The sequence below is a fragment of the Lotus japonicus genome, chromosome 4 (assembly GCF_012489685.1).
Source record: "Lotus japonicus ecotype B-129 chromosome 4, LjGifu_v1.2".
In the NCBI taxonomy this organism is placed as follows: Eukaryota; Viridiplantae; Streptophyta; class Magnoliopsida; order Fabales; family Fabaceae; genus Lotus; species Lotus japonicus.
The window spans coordinates 7,577,834-7,593,233 of NC_080044.1; the positions used below are offsets into that span (position 1 = coordinate 7,577,834).

A 15,400-nucleotide genomic window follows, 5' to 3' on the forward strand; every position below is an offset into this window, starting at 1 on the left:
AAAAAATACTTCTTAATTTAATTTTCAACGTAATTATTATTTTAATTTTTCATCTGTTTCGAAAGTACAGATTTTCAATATTTAATATTGATTTTAATTTCAATTTTTTATGTAACCTTTACCAGGAATTTTATTTGAAAATATATCTAATATAATATAAAAAAATTGAATTCGAAAATAGAACAAAAATAATAAAAAATCAGAAAATAAAATTAATTTAAATCCTTTTTAATTTAATTTTCAACGTAAATGTTATTTTAATTTTTCAATCTATATCTATATATATATATGAAAAGAAGGTTTTCTTCTAGAAGACCTATGCCACATGTCTCCTCTTAAGTAATTCATTTTCCTTCCAAAACAAAAAAATATATTTCCACTTTTTTTTGTCACATTAATTGTTAAGTTTAATATAGGTAAAATCTTTATTAAGAATAAAACATAAGTAATACTTATAAAAACTATCAAAGTAAGGATATAATTCCAAATAATATTATTTTCTGCCCCTCCATATTTTCGAAAACATGATACAATACATGAACATCTCTAAACCTATTTCATTTCATCCATTGTTAAAAATTCATAATTAGATTAAAACTTTTTGAAAATAATCAATTCTGATTAAAAAAAATTAATTTTTTATTTTCCCTGAAATTATTTTTTAAGATAAATCAAATATTTTAAAAATATATTACAAATTTGAAAATACGATTCATAAAAATAATTGCAATCCCTTTTTTTTAATTAACAATATTCTAAATAGTTATAATAAATATTCGTAATTATTTCAAATAGAAATAAGTATTGGATCTTTTAATTTTATTTTTCTAAAATTCATTTATTTGTTTTTCTTTAATATTATGGTTAAAATGATTTTAAAATATAAATTAATTTTTTTGAAATTCGAATTTCCTTTACTATAGTAATCGTTTAAAATCTAATTATTACTAGATTAGTTGTAAAATGAGTGTGATGAGCAAATAATTTTTTGAAAATAAAATAAATATATTTTTAAAAAAATTTTAGCATCATTTTTGTTTTTAATTTTTCGAAAATTTGGCAATTGAATAAATATTCCTATTTTAGATACTACAATTTTGATTTCTTATAATTGAAATTAATGGCTCTAATTAATTCCTACAATTAATGAGTATAATTAATTGTCTTTTGAAATTCAATTTTTAAAAACCTTGATGCTCAAGAATTGATAATTTATTGGAACAATGAAATAATTTGTAAGAAATAACGAAAAAATTTAATTAAATTAGACAAGATAATTAAAGAATTGAAATTTAAAAAATGAAATATTCCACATTTTCGAAATTAAATTGATATAATTTAATTAATGAATCCTTAGAACATTTAATACAAATAATTTTGTTGATATGTTTAATTTCTGATTAATTTTTCACTGACCAATAATGAATATTTTATTTTAGCAAAAAATTAAGCATAAATAAATCAAAATATTTCAGCATCATTTTGTGCATACCTCCTCGAAAACAAGGTAATGACTTTCATTTTCCTCAATTTCCTATTCAACTTATACTTCTTCCTCCCATCTTTGGAATTTCTTATGAAAAAAACTCATCATGTTTTTCTCTCCGCTCCATGGTAAGTATTTTCAACTTTCTTCCATATTTTTCATACTCCTCTCTTTCCTCCCTTTCATTTTTCTGTTTCTCAATTCTTTATTCAATTTCATGTTAAGCAACTTTCACCTTCAATTTTTCTTTCATTTGAAACAATTATAGAGAAAAATAATTTATCAATCATGTGCTAGATAATGCTTTAATTTTATCTTAATGCAAAAATAATTAATTTTGCTATACATGTGCATTGGTTAGAGAATTCATTTGCTCTTTTGAGACATTTCTGACATTATTTATTTAATCTATAACATTTTGATATAATTTAATTAATGAATCCTTAGAACATTTAATACAAATAATTTTGTTGATATGTTTAATTTCTGATTAATTTTTCATTGACCAATAATGAGTATTTTATTTTAGGAAAAAATTAAACATTAATAAATCAAAATATTTCAGCATCCTTTTGTGCATACCTCCTCGAAAACAAGGCAAGGACTTTCATTTTCCTCCATTTCCTATTCATCTTATACTTCTTCCTCCCATCTTTGAAATTTCTTATGAAAAAAACCCATCCTGTTTTTTTCTCCGTTCGTCTACTCCATGGTAAGTATTTTCAACTTTCTTCCATATTTTTCATACTCCTCTATTTCCTCCCTTTCATTTTTCTGTTTCTCAATTCTTTATTCAATTTCATGATAAGGAACTTTCACCTTCAATTTTTCTTTCATTTGAAACAACTATAGAGAAAAATAATTTATCAATCGTTTCGGTTTTATAATTTAATTACCCAATTTTTTTTTTCAAATCCGATCCAATTTTTATCGGTTTGGATTGGATTGGATTTCAGTTTTTCAAAGAAAGTAAAAATCTTGAAATACATAACAAAATAGAAAATAAAATCATAAAACAAGAAGCACTGTAAAAGTTACAGAGACAAGATATCATGCTTAACACTAACATCAATACTGTAAGAAATGAATTATGTACGCACTGATATGTTTCACTTTCGCTGAATGAAAAGAAGACATATGTCTCCTAACTTGGAAAATGTTAAACACATTACTGTAAAGGTTTGGGTATACATGGAATAAAATATTATAAGTATGGTTAAATGGGTAATTATGTATGTCAAAATTTAAATAAATAAATACTTTCGGTTTGGTTTGGATCGGTACGATTTAGAACATGGGAACTGAAAACCAATCCGATCCATTAGCGTAAATATTGGTTTTTGCTATTTTCGGTTTTTCAGTTTTTGGTTTTTTTGGATCGATTTGAGCGGTTTTAATTGGTTTGGTTCGGTTATGAACACCCCTATTTCATGATCCTATTATTTACTTATTCATCCATTTTTTATTCACCATCATATATTGTTTCACCCCTTTTTTAAATCATGAAGGGTAAAGACGAACATCCTTCAATTTATCTGCTTGGATTGATAAAATGAATTTTTCCTCCATCGTCCCTGGTAGGCGGTGGTTACCAAAGGTATGATCGAAGAGCCAAGGACAAAAAAGAGGAACGAGTTCAAACTTAAAAGTAATAGTCACATGAGAGTTTATTCAAAAATAAGAGAAGCCTCTGGATCTAAATAATTTTCGTAAATTATCTATTATTTTGGTTTATTTAATCTGGCGATTTTCTCCTATGATTTGATTTGAGTTTTATTAGAAGTGGGGTTTCATTTTATTGTTACATGTTTTTTTTTTGTCCTTTGGCCACCAGTCATCACGGGGGAAAAGAACCCCACGTGACTAATCTGGCTCGGGATACGGTAGTAATGTCCCTGACCACAAATGTATTATATTTTCCCTTAGAGGGGATCGAACCCGGACCAGAAGCCTAGGCGAAATCCCTTAAGGAAATGCACATTCACCAAACATTTTGAATCAAAATATATATATTATTATTAGTGTTATTGCTATTATAAATAGAAACATTGATATGAAAAATAATCAATCAAATATTAATAATTAAACATGTATAAAAAAATTAAAATACTGATTTAATGCATATATAAAAATTTGAGTGAATTTAAGTCTTATAATTTAAAATATTTAATTATTTTCATATTTAAATAATTAAAAATTTATAAGTAAAATGTTGTGGTAGATTAATACATAATTATCACTATTAAGAACATATAGTTGAAACAATTGTTAAAATATATTTACTAAAAAGATACAAAACATAATATTACATGAAATTTAAATTGTAAATAACAAAAGTCACCCGTGCAGGGCACGGGTAATCCCGCTAGTGTATATGTATATAATAATTGTTTACTACATAAGCAAAAACCATAATGTTAAAAGTTTAATTTGGGAATTCGAATATTGATCATCCCCAACTCACATCCATTGCCATATCTCGTGTTTGGGTTGATGGCACATATCACGTTTTAGAGTAAAGTTTCTTCTTTTCCTTCTTTCACTCCCTCTCTTTCAGCAAAAAAACAATCTCAATCTACGGCAATTGCAAGAAAAGTACGTATTTTGGAAAACTTGTTAATCATGGCATTGACGTGTAAAAATATATGGAAAAACGACATCGTCCTAAAGCCCTAAATCTCTAGCCCAAACGTTAAAGTTATTAACAGAACAAATATGAACAAAACCACCAGCTGGAGCTTCATGCCTAAGTTTCTTGTTGCGTGGCTTCTTTGAGAAGCCTACAAAGACGTGTCGGTTGGTATATAGAAAATTCATCAATAAATAGTCTTAATACTAAAATAATCTATATTTATTCGAGTAGTGATTCAATATTTTATCTCTTAAATAGTGATAAGGTGTTTGTATCTCAACTCTTATAAATAGAAAAAAAAATACGTTTAATCAGTTTTAAACCGCTTAATATGTTGACTGTGGGACGAGATATTAATCACACAACTATCAACAATGGTATAATAAAATAATATAAGGGAAATATATATTCTGATATTCATGTCTTTTCTCCGCACACCCGTTACTATAATTAAACCATTAGCACCAATAAAATCATGAAAATTCAGTAGTATTTGAATGTTATATACATATATATATATAGTTCCTTGTAATATACGAAATTTGAATACATTTTCGTTGTACTTCCAAAACAAGTAGTCTTCGTGAAGATAAAGGGATTAAGAAAAGGGAATATACAGTGAACTTTGTTCGTTGACGAATAAATGTGTATACATTAATTAATTAATCACAATCGTATTCCTAATTATGTTACATTCTTTGTCGGTTCGTATGTACATGTCTGTCTCAGAATTTTTACATAGCTTTAAAGACACTCTAATTTGACACTGCAGCTGAACTCCTACGAGTCCTAACACACACACCCACGTAGTCTCTCTAACAAGGTGAAACGTCCTATGAACCAGAATCAGGTTGCCCCATCTCCACTCATACCCACCACACCCTTTTCTACTCTCTTTTTCCCCTTGTTACTATTTAACTTAGGATTTTCATTATTCATTTCATGTAATATACTAAAGTTAGTTTTTCATGTATAATAATTACAACTTTTAACTCATTCATTATATTTTTACTAAGTCCATCTAATTAATTAGTCTTTCATGTATAATAATTAGATAGTACATACCGTATATAGAGAAGCAAACTTGGCGTCCAAGCATCCTTATCCTATTATATGTAGAACCCACTTTTGAGTCCACACCTTTCTTTTTATCATCAGTTACGCCCTTTGCCTGCCCTATCCTCTCTCTCTCTCTCTCTCTCTCTCTCTCTGAAAACGAAGAAGAACAAGTTGGTTAGAGAACCAAACACAGTTAGTTCAATCAGTGATCAAACACATATAGAAGAAGCAAAAGTGGAAAGTCATATGATTGAATGAAATAGCTCTTCCAAGTTCCAACCAGAAACAAGAGGTGATTCAGGGTAAACGTGTTGCCGAAGAGACAGCGCGCCTTCTAGTTTTACCTTCTTTTTTTTCTTTTTTTTTTGTTCTATGTTACTTATTCTTCTTCTTCTTCTTCTTTTCTTTTTGTTTTATTATTAAGGGTGCTGATACTGTAGGCATAGAAGCATATGTCCAAAGAGATCATGACATGGCATAGTGACTCAGATCCTGAGGAGAGGGGCATTGAACTCATCACACCCACCATAGTTGTTAATGACACAAAACCAAGCCAAATTCGAACCATAACCTGCCCCTCATGTGGTACTAACATTGAATTACAAGATCAGGTATTCTAATTTTTATTTTATTTTTTATAAAACCCTGCTAGCTTTTGTTTAAGCTCATTTTGTTTTGTTTTGTTTTGTTTTGTGTGAATCAATTAATAGGCTGGAATCAATGACTTGCCGGGGTTACCAGCTGGGGTGAGGTTTGATCCGAATGATCAGGAGATACTTCAACATTTGGAAGCGAAGGTGCTATCCGATGTGCGCAAGCTTCATCCGCTTATTGATGAGTTCATACCAACGCTTGAAGGAGAGAATGGGATCTGTTACACGCACCCAGAGAAGCTACCAGGTGCTGTGTTTCATGTAATTTATTTTAATTACTTCAATAATTTTTCTTAATGTTTGATCGTTTATTTGGAAACACCCCATTTTGATGATGCACGCATATAGGTTATACTCCTCATTCAAATTCTAATTTATTGGAGAAGAGTGTGCCCGGTACCATTGCATGAAATAAGGTTTTAGTGTTGAAAATGATTTTGCAAAAGAAATTAAGGCATTTGAGAATGATTGCCAAGTCTCGTGTACTTATTAAGATAAGTAATTTATATTAAGATAAGGGGAGATGAAAATCTTGGCTCTCGCTAAATGCATTTCTTTTGATAGAGATTCTAATTAAATATTAAATAACACAAAGGAGTGGGGAGATTGATTTGTGAAGATTTAGAGATTAGATAAATGAAGATCCTGGAATTGAATAAGATATTTTACCACTCAAAAAAATAACTTCTCTTTTGCTTCATCTACTTTGGGTCCAAAAGAGATTAAGTGTCATTCTTAGAAGATGCTATTTATGAGAGAAGTATCACATGATCCTTTAGCCAACTCGTTCAAGTATGTGTTAAAAAGGAAAAGGTTTGTGAGAGTTGTCAATAACAACCAAACTCAATGGTGGCATCTTATCTTACATTAGCATTGTAGCTATTTCATGATTGTGATATGTAAATGCTATTCCTTATTCTTGAAAAAATATATTTCCATTCTACCTCAATTTAACAAGGTATCAAGTAGAAGTCTATTGTTTGGCAAATTACCATCATCTTAATTGGATCATTTCCTACTTTTAATACGTGATGAGGGATAAATAGTAAGATTATCCATTTTAACTTCTAATTTAGGAACCAAATCACTTGCCCTCTTTGTGCATCTCTTTCGCCATCTTTATTGAAAATATTTTTTTCCTATAATTATCTTTTTTTTTTGTCTATTTTGCATTCTATATATCATTGCCATTTTTTTATGAGAGCCGCATGAAAAACTACACAAAATAGGAACAGCCAATTTCAATCCTAACTCTTAAACAAACATGGATCACATATTAACTACAAGGTAATTAACTCTTAATAATCAAAAGGAAAAAAGAAATAAAGAACAAGCCAAAGTCTTGGAGAAGCAATTGTTCTTTTCAACTTTTCAATCTTCACCAGCAAGCCATTTAAGTCCATCTAAATCTAAACCAAATCAAAAGAGTTCCTCAATCTAATCAAAGGTGAGTTTAATTTTGATGGAGTTGTACACTGAAGATTCAATCCAGAACACACATGCTTAGAAATAGTTACATAATTTTTCATTTTGATTATGAATTAAATTTAAAATTTAGTTTTTGACGAAGCAAACAATCATTAAACACGAGTATATAAAAGTTTTACACTGATCCGCCATTATTCTCATCAAGGATACATGAAACATTATTCTTTCAAGTTGCAGGTGTAAGCAAAGATGGACAGATCCGCCACTTCTTCCACACACCTTCGAAAGCGTACACAACCGGCACAAGGAAAAGAAGAAAGGTCCATACTGACGAAGAAGGAAGCGAGACAAGATGGCACAAAACAGGCAAAACAAGACCGGTTTTCGCCGGCGGCGGCATAGTGAAGGGCTTCAAAAAGATACTGGTCTTGTACACCAACTACGGAAGGCAAAAGAAGCCCGAGAAGACCAATTGGGTGATGCATCAATACCATCTCGGCAGCAATGAAGAAGAGAAAGATGGAGAGTTAGTGGTTTCAAAGGTCTTCTACCAAACACAACCTCGGCAATGTGGGACTAATTCCATTACCAAGGATCCTTATGAGAAAGTTATACTGACTAGCCAAAACCAAAGTGTCCATGATGATGATAATTTAGCTCTGAAAAATGCAGCTCTTGTGGATTACTACCATCATCCTTTCATGAATTATGATCATGTGGGTCATAATATGGATAGCTCGTCTCAGCTTATTCCAAACTTCGTTGTGCAAGGTGATAGCTCTTCTTTCATTCGGTTAGCAATGGATGCAAACAAAGCCAGGTTTGAGAGGAAATAGCTTTAATTTGTGGAAAATTTCTTGGAAGACCATGCATAGTGACAATGACTACATAGATGTTGATGTCTTTTTTATAAATACATGACAATATTTATTCTATATATGGGGTTAGAATGAAGGAAGTGAAGGTCATATACATGGGGAGGACTTGACCCATAGTTGAAATTAAGAGCCAAGGGAGATATGTTTTGGTCGTGGTCTAATTTTAAATTTAATGTACAGGTATATATATATACACTAGTGAAATCTTTCACATCTGCTTCACTATATGTTAAAATATATTGTTATATATGATATTTGGACATGGAAATGTTTAATTTTCCTTTCCTTTTCTTTTAAATTTCTAACAGAATAAATGTCGACAGAGATGTTTGTGATTACATTTATCTGTAACTTCAATACGAATGTAATTATTTACCACTGAGATTTTCGGTCCTTTTGTTGGAAACTTTCTTTTAAGGATTATCTCCTCGTACTTCTATTCAATATATTTCTAATTGCCTATCAAGAAAAAACGTATTTTTGTTTCTCTTTATCCATTTTCACAGATGATATTGATTGATGAGTTCATCAGGTCAAGATTCTAGTGAGAAATATTACATGGGCTTGAATTGTTTTGTGGTAATTTCGATTGTTTTGACAACTTAAAATTTTTAAAAACTCAATCTTGACTAATCTAGATGTCAACGACAACGGATAATTGGTGAGGTGAATAACAAGATGGCAGGCAATAGAGAATACACATAATATTTATCTTGGTTCATCCAACGTGGGCTAACATATCGTTATTGGTCATCTACCAAGATTTCCACTAAACTAAGTACTATCAGGACTTCTCCTTAATTAAACAAGTATTCTTTTCCAAGTCTCTTCAGCTTCAACAAGTATTATATTCATTTCCAAACATCTTTAAGCTCAACAAATATCCTTTACAAGTCTCTTCATCCTTAACAAATATTCTTCACCAAGCCTTTTCATGCTCAACAAGTATTCCAGAGACTCCTCCAGCAAGTATTCTTCTAGACTTCTTGCAACAAGTATTCTTTATCAAACCTCTTTAGACTCAATAAGTTTATAATAACTTTGATATTTTCTATATATTGATTCTCTCGACAGAAATGAAAGTAGACGTTCAACCTCGTATACCCTGGTTAGAGTGCAGCATAAGCATTATTTGAACACCTACATGTATAATGTAGCTCTTTGTTATCTATTCCCCACTTCTTCAATCCTCAATTTCTTCTTGGGCTAGTTTGGGCAACACATGCCAGAAACCCAATTCCATTCCCAAATTTCACAAACCCAAAACCCCAAATCCACTCCTTCTTCCACGATGTCACCGCCAGCGTAGAGGACCCTCTCCCCTGCCATCTGTAACATCCCAATCTGACGACTGGCCTCACGGAAACAACACGAGTCTCTTCAGCGCGCTTTGTCCTCACTTACGCGCTTCCCAAGAAAACTTCCCAGGAGGTCACCCATCCCAATATTGCTCCAAGGCAAGCACACTTAACCATGAAGTTTTTATGAGTTGGGCTCCCGAAAAGAAGATGCATCTTGTTGTTATGGGTAGTACAATCAAATCTTTTATGCCCTCCTCAACTGTATAGTCCATCCCTATACAGTCTCGGAATAACTCTTGTTCGGGTGCGGTTCATTCATGTGTCCCTCTGCCTAGAAGCCTGCCAGGAGCCGCTCCTTGTCTGTGCCTCACTGCACCGGCGATCACTTCCCGCCCTCGTCAGCCCCGGCGTCACAAGCCCACCAGCTTCTGCTTGGTTCGTCCTCGAACCACACCGTACTGGGAGAGGTCGGCTCTGATACCATTTGTAACATCCCAATCTGACGACTGGCCTCACGGAAACAACACGAGTCTCTTCAGCGCGCTTTTTCCTCACTTACGCGCTTCCCGAGAAAACTTCCCAGGAGGTCACCCATCCCAATATTGCTACAAGGCAAGCACACTTAACCATGAAGTTTTTATGAGTTGGGCTCCCGAAAAGAAGATGCATCTTGTTGTTATGGGTAGTACAATCAAATCTGTTGGAACATGTTGCCTTGCATTTTGTCAAAACAACTAATTGTCGAAGCAGATGCCGTGGCATCTGACCTCGTGAGGCTAGGACATCAGTCCTCAGCTTGTGTTTCTGTTATGGGCCTTCTGAATATTTGTTGAAGATATGTTTTGAGTTACTTGAGGAGCAAGTAACTATCTCAGAAGGGTTTTAGTTGTTGGGTTGTTATTTGTTGAAACAATCTTTGTTAAAAGATTGATTTCTATCTTTACTTGTGCAGTAAGAAACCGAATCTATCAAGATTGCGTTTTCAAATTGCTGTTATTGGAATCTGGTTCTTCAGCCCGTGCCAACCCTAAAGCCCATGCTACCGCTGCTGAAGTCTATAAAAGGATGAAGACCTAAAACGTGAAGACGATCGAAGCTGATAGAGAGAGATCGAGTGTTTTAGGATTTGTTATTGTGCTTCGTTCTTGTTATTTGTGAATCCTCTTTGCTCACTGATTCTATAAAGCAAATAAGGGTTCTGTGTTGTTTGATTACATTAAAACTCTGATTGTTCATTGTGTTTACCAATCACTGTGGCAGTGATTGAGAGAAAGTGAGAGGGGCTCTCATACTTAGGTTGAGATTCTAAGTAGAAATACACTGGGTAGATTAGGAAGTGAACTATGAACTGAGGTGTTCATGAGTGTCTGTAATTCCTGAATCTTGAGATAGTGGATTTCCTTTCTTTGGGTGCAAACCCTCCAGACGTAGGTGAAAGTTTTCACTGAACTGGGTTAACAACTTCTGAGTGTTATTGTTTTGTTGTTAAGTTTTGTTTATTGTTAAGCGATTGTCGAACCTCTTGTCCCAGCATCGTGTAGGACAATCGTATCAGAGGGAACCTGAATTACAATTGGCATCAGAGCAGGCACCCTGTTCTGGTTGGGTGAGCTCCAGGGAGTTTATTCAAGTTCTCATGGATAACAAGGAGGGAGGATCAGTCAATAGGCCACCCATTCTGGATGGTACTAACTATGACTACTGGAAGGTTCGCATGACAGCCTTTCTCAAATCGATTGACAACAAGACTTGGAAAGCTATTGTCAAGGGTTGGAAGCACCCCACTAAGGCTGAGGTTGAAGGCACCTCTACTACTGTTGTTGAAAAACCTGAAGAAGAATGGACCAGTGTTGAAGATGAAGCTGCACTTTGTAAGGCCCAAGTTTTAACGCTTTGGATAAGTGAATAAAATAAAAGAGTTATTTGATTAAGATAAATTTGGGAAGGAAAGAGGTTCAGGAAAAGTCCAAGAATGTATCGAAAAACCGAAAGAGTTATAGCACGACTAACATACGCTTAATCCTAGGTCGAAGGTATTAGTGAATAGTTAATTTACGCTTTAGGACACGATGGAAACTAATTCCAAAAATCCTCAGAGAAATGTTAGAACTTCTCTTTTCCGTCCTTAAACAATCATTTCGATGCGAAATCCTGGAAAGTACGAACGTCAAATTCCAATTCTCGGAAGTTTGCCGAAACGGAATCCCTGATAGTTCGAAAAACCTAAGATCGACAGACGATGAAGACTTTTTCTATCCGGAAACTCAAATGAAGATTCCACCCGCGTTCACCTACTTCTCTCATCATTCCTAATCTTTCTTCAGAAGGAAGTTTTCTCATCCGACGATCACTGCAAAAAGTAGTTTTTCGGGATAAACCGACTTACACCGACTTATGCCGATTTTGGATCTTTTGGTTTAATTCCAAGAATCCTGTTTTGAGTTATGGAATTCTGTCGCCAGAACCTATCTTAGAATGCGCAGAGGAACGCGCAGGAAAAATCGGAATCGCAAAAAAATCATTTTTCCGTTTTTTCCAAAACCTATAAATAGCTTGAAAAATTAGATTTTTGCAAAAAAACCCATTTTCCCCACCCCCAAAACCGCGAGTTCCTAGAGAGAGAGAGAGATCCAGATCTTCGTCGTTTCTTGCCCGTTTGCTTCACCGATCGTCACTAATCGAAGACCTCGAGGTAGGTAATCTATACTCTCCTTCGAATCGTCGTTTCTGTCCATTTCTCCTGCGACTTTCTGAGTTCAAAATTTTGAGGTTTTTGAAAAACTGTTCAAATCAGCTGATTTCAGCGTCTAAACTTCTTCCCTGCATGCTCCTGAGCGTGTTCTGCGGATTAGATTTTGTCAAATGTCGACGAAATGCCGCCGGGATCAATTTCTACCCTAAATACCCATTTTTCGGCAAAGTCGCAACCTTTACGCTCTAATCTATCGACTTGGCTTAGTGCTAGTAGGATTTGTCGTCATAAACGTCGTTGTGGACGTCCCCATCCAATTTGTTTTTCAAAAATCCAATTTTGAAATTCTGAGCTAAAAATAATGACCAAACTGCCCCTATATCAGTTTTCGATCCGAAAATTTTTCCGAGCTTAGAACCGTCTTAGTTACGGCTTATGTTAACCTAGGAACCAAGTTTGATCGAAGAAAAATCGACCCTCCCAATTAAGGAAAGTGGCCGAGAGCTATACCAAGGGGGGAGGAAATCCGACTTTTTCGAAAACTTGTCTTAACGCGTTAGATTGTCGTACCACAGAGTTTGTAATGTACCGTGTAACCCTAGGACTTATTGCTTGCTGAGTTTCTGACTCAATGTGTTGATTTCTGTGATTTTGGCTTAAGGTTCTTTTGAGGAGTTTCCTGGAGATCAAGGCGAGGAACGTGAAGGAGGTTGTGAGGAAAACGCTGGAGGAGTTACAAGTGAGGGCTACTCTCTGAATTACTAGATAATGCTTTAGGTGTCGATGAAATTCGACTTGATTTATGTGTTATGCACCTAATTGCTAAATGTCTGAAATGATTTCTGAGGCTTCGGCCGAACTTGTTGAGTATTTGATGCCATGATATTGTGTGCTAAATGATTCACATGCTATGTGCTACATGGTTAACTTAGGATGTGTTGGAATATGCTGTTTATGCTTTTGACTGAGCTGTTTTATTTATGCTATTCCACTTATACATGAGATTCTGAGGAGTGAGGATTACGGGCAGGTCATGCCAAATTTTTATGAGATTTTGAGAGAGTTTTAAAGGACGAACGAAGTTCGGACCTTGTTATGTTTTAATGGATCGAGACCTTCTCAGGGAATTATTTGAGATTATGGGATCTCTAAAAACTCTTAGGAAGTATTATAAGATTAAAATGAAAACTATTTTATCACGGAAAACCCATAAGACATTAATCAATTTCTAAATCCTTTGAACAATAATGATACCCTTAGATAAGAGCTTAGAGCCTGAATATTAGTTTGGGAAATATGAGAAGTGTCGTCGAGTCCAAGTCTTGAGGAAACTTACAAGTTTCCGAGTATGCTTATACTTTTTCGCTCGATGAGCAGTTTAATGGTTGGCTATCTAAAGTTTAGCCGGGAACTATAAGTTTCCAAGTACTCGGTACCTTTTCGCTCGATGAGCAGTTTGTTGATTGGCTATCTAAAGTTTAGCCGGGAACCATGAGTTCCAAAGTACATTCTTCTTCTTTTGATTAATTCATTTTGTCGCAGAATCGACGTTTGCCTTAGGGTAGGCTTTTTAGAGACAATAAGTTAGCTAGAACACGTGACGACGTGTCGAGTGAGGTCGGAGACGTTGTTTGGCTAATCACTTGCATTCATGCACTCATTTTGAGGTTAATACACGGCGGATTACCGGACCTCGGTGGATTCCAAAATGGTCATAAGACCCGGATTTCCATATTTAGGACACTACGGTGGTCCTTAGTAGCAGACGGAATGGCAGACCTACGGGTTCACTGCTGATCTGACTACTTTTGTGTGGTGTAAGAGGCGCCCGAGCGGAATGGTCCCACTTTGGCCGGTGTTAGGGCTGACTCGATGGTGTCCATCCTTCTTCCGGAATGCATTTTGTTACCCAGCATTGCATTTCATGCAACATACATGCTGACTTAGTTGCTGAGTGTGATTGGTACCTGTTTATCCTACTTGAGGCATGCTAATTCTTATTATTATCTTTATATTCATTGTGATATATGCAACCCTAGGATGTTATCCCTAAACTCTAAGCCTGAGAGGCTAATAATTATTATCCCATATATATATCTGGCTTTAATATTTATATAATTCTTTGGAGTTGACCCTCGCGTCTTCTGTGTGTGTTTGGGCGGACTACGCCATTGTCAGTTGAGTATGGCGGACCGGTTCACGATGGTTCACCCTTCAGGGGAAACTAGGTTGAAGAAGCTTGATCAGGAGGACTACGGTTCAGGGGTGGTCGACCCCGCTGGCCACCGAGCGACTTACTCGAGATGGGATTAGTGTAGGAGTAGAGTCTTAGCTCTGACCGTCATTGTTTCTTTGGGGACAGGGTAGTTTCCCGCCTATAGCTTTTTGTGTGGTTCCTCTACGGGGATCACAGAGAGTTGGTTGGGCTAAGAGGTCTTGTTTTAGGCCGCTGGGCCAACTTGTTCTCAGATTTTGAGGTTTAGTGTTACGGACACAGTATTTTTACCTTGGTTTGTACTTTTGCCTACGGGCGTTACTCTCTTTTACTTTCCGTCACTGGAGGTTTACTCGTGACGTGGTTTACAACTTACAGTGGGGGCTGTAATCATATTGTATATTAGTTCTGTTATCTTCGTTTTAGAGTTTCATCTCTTTCTGTCTTTACTTACATCTTCGAAAAAAAATAATTCACGTTTTTCCGCTTAAGTTATTTCTTTGGTTACTAAAGTGACGCCACCGAAATCGGGGTGTTACATTGTGGTATCAGAGCTTAGTCGAGTCTTTCGGGAGTCTTTGGGGAATAGGTCTTCTGTGCTAGGTTGTGTGACTCTGCAAAGAGTAAAAATTGATTGTCTGCCAAGCGATTTGTCGCTTAGAATTGATTGAAGTTATTGCTTGATCATATTGTATAGTATGTTAGATGCTATTCGATGATGAGTACTAACTGTTTGTTTGACTAAGCATAGGATGGTAAGCCCTGACAGGATGGCAAAGGCAATAGCTACCATGATTGAGGCAATGATGAATCAGGCTGCTGAGGACGCTTACAGACGCGCTGAGGAGGCTGCACGTGAACGACCTCAACCGCTAATCGAGGCGTCCAAGTACCAGCATAGTGGATTGGATCGAGCTGGAGCTGGAGGACCAGTGAGGTCAGATCCACAGGAGTACCGGCAGTGGAAGCCATACCAGCATCCCGAGGGAAGAGACCCTACCCAAGGATCACGCAAGTTAACGACCGCAACTAATTTCCAGGAGGCTGTGACATGCT

At 35.1% G+C, this 15,400-nt stretch overlaps 1 protein-coding gene across 3 annotated transcripts; it reads left to right on the forward strand.

Moving 5' to 3' along the window:
- Positions 1–5,257: 5,257 nt before the first annotated feature.
- Positions 5,258–8,434, forward strand: LOC130715014 (NAC domain-containing protein 73-like). 3 transcript variants are annotated; one of them, XM_057565002.1, is made up of 4 exons: positions 5,258–5,479; positions 5,602–5,788; positions 5,888–6,077; positions 7,496–8,434. In XM_057565002.1, exons 2-4 carry the CDS (start codon positions 5,630–5,632, stop codon positions 8,092–8,094), a joined length of 948 nt encoding a protein of 315 aa, XP_057420985.1. In that variant the 5' UTR covers positions 5,258–5,479; positions 5,602–5,629; the 3' UTR covers positions 8,095–8,434. The 3 variants fall into 3 exon arrangements, with proteins under 3 accessions (XP_057420985.1, XP_057420984.1, XP_057420986.1); XM_057565001.1 differs by having other exon boundaries at positions 5,258–5,469; XM_057565003.1 differs by having other exon boundaries at positions 5,258–5,469; positions 5,618–5,788.
- Positions 8,435–15,400: the final 6,966 nt, after the last annotated feature.

What these genes read in the sequence shown, in the direction of transcription:
- LOC130715014 (XM_057565002.1), top strand. Translation starts at nt 5,630, where the DNA reads ATGTCCAAAGAGATCATGACATGGCATAGTGACTCAGATCCTGAGGAG. An exon ending in ACATTGAATTACAAGATCAG is followed by an intron (nt 5,789 to 5,887) that starts GTATTCTAATTT and finishes ATCAATTAATAG; the next exon opens with GCTGGAATCAATGACTTGCC. An exon ending in GCACCCAGAGAAGCTACCAG is followed by an intron (nt 6,078 to 7,495) that starts GTGCTGTGTTTC and finishes TTCAAGTTGCAG; the next exon opens with GTGTAAGCAAAGATGGACAG.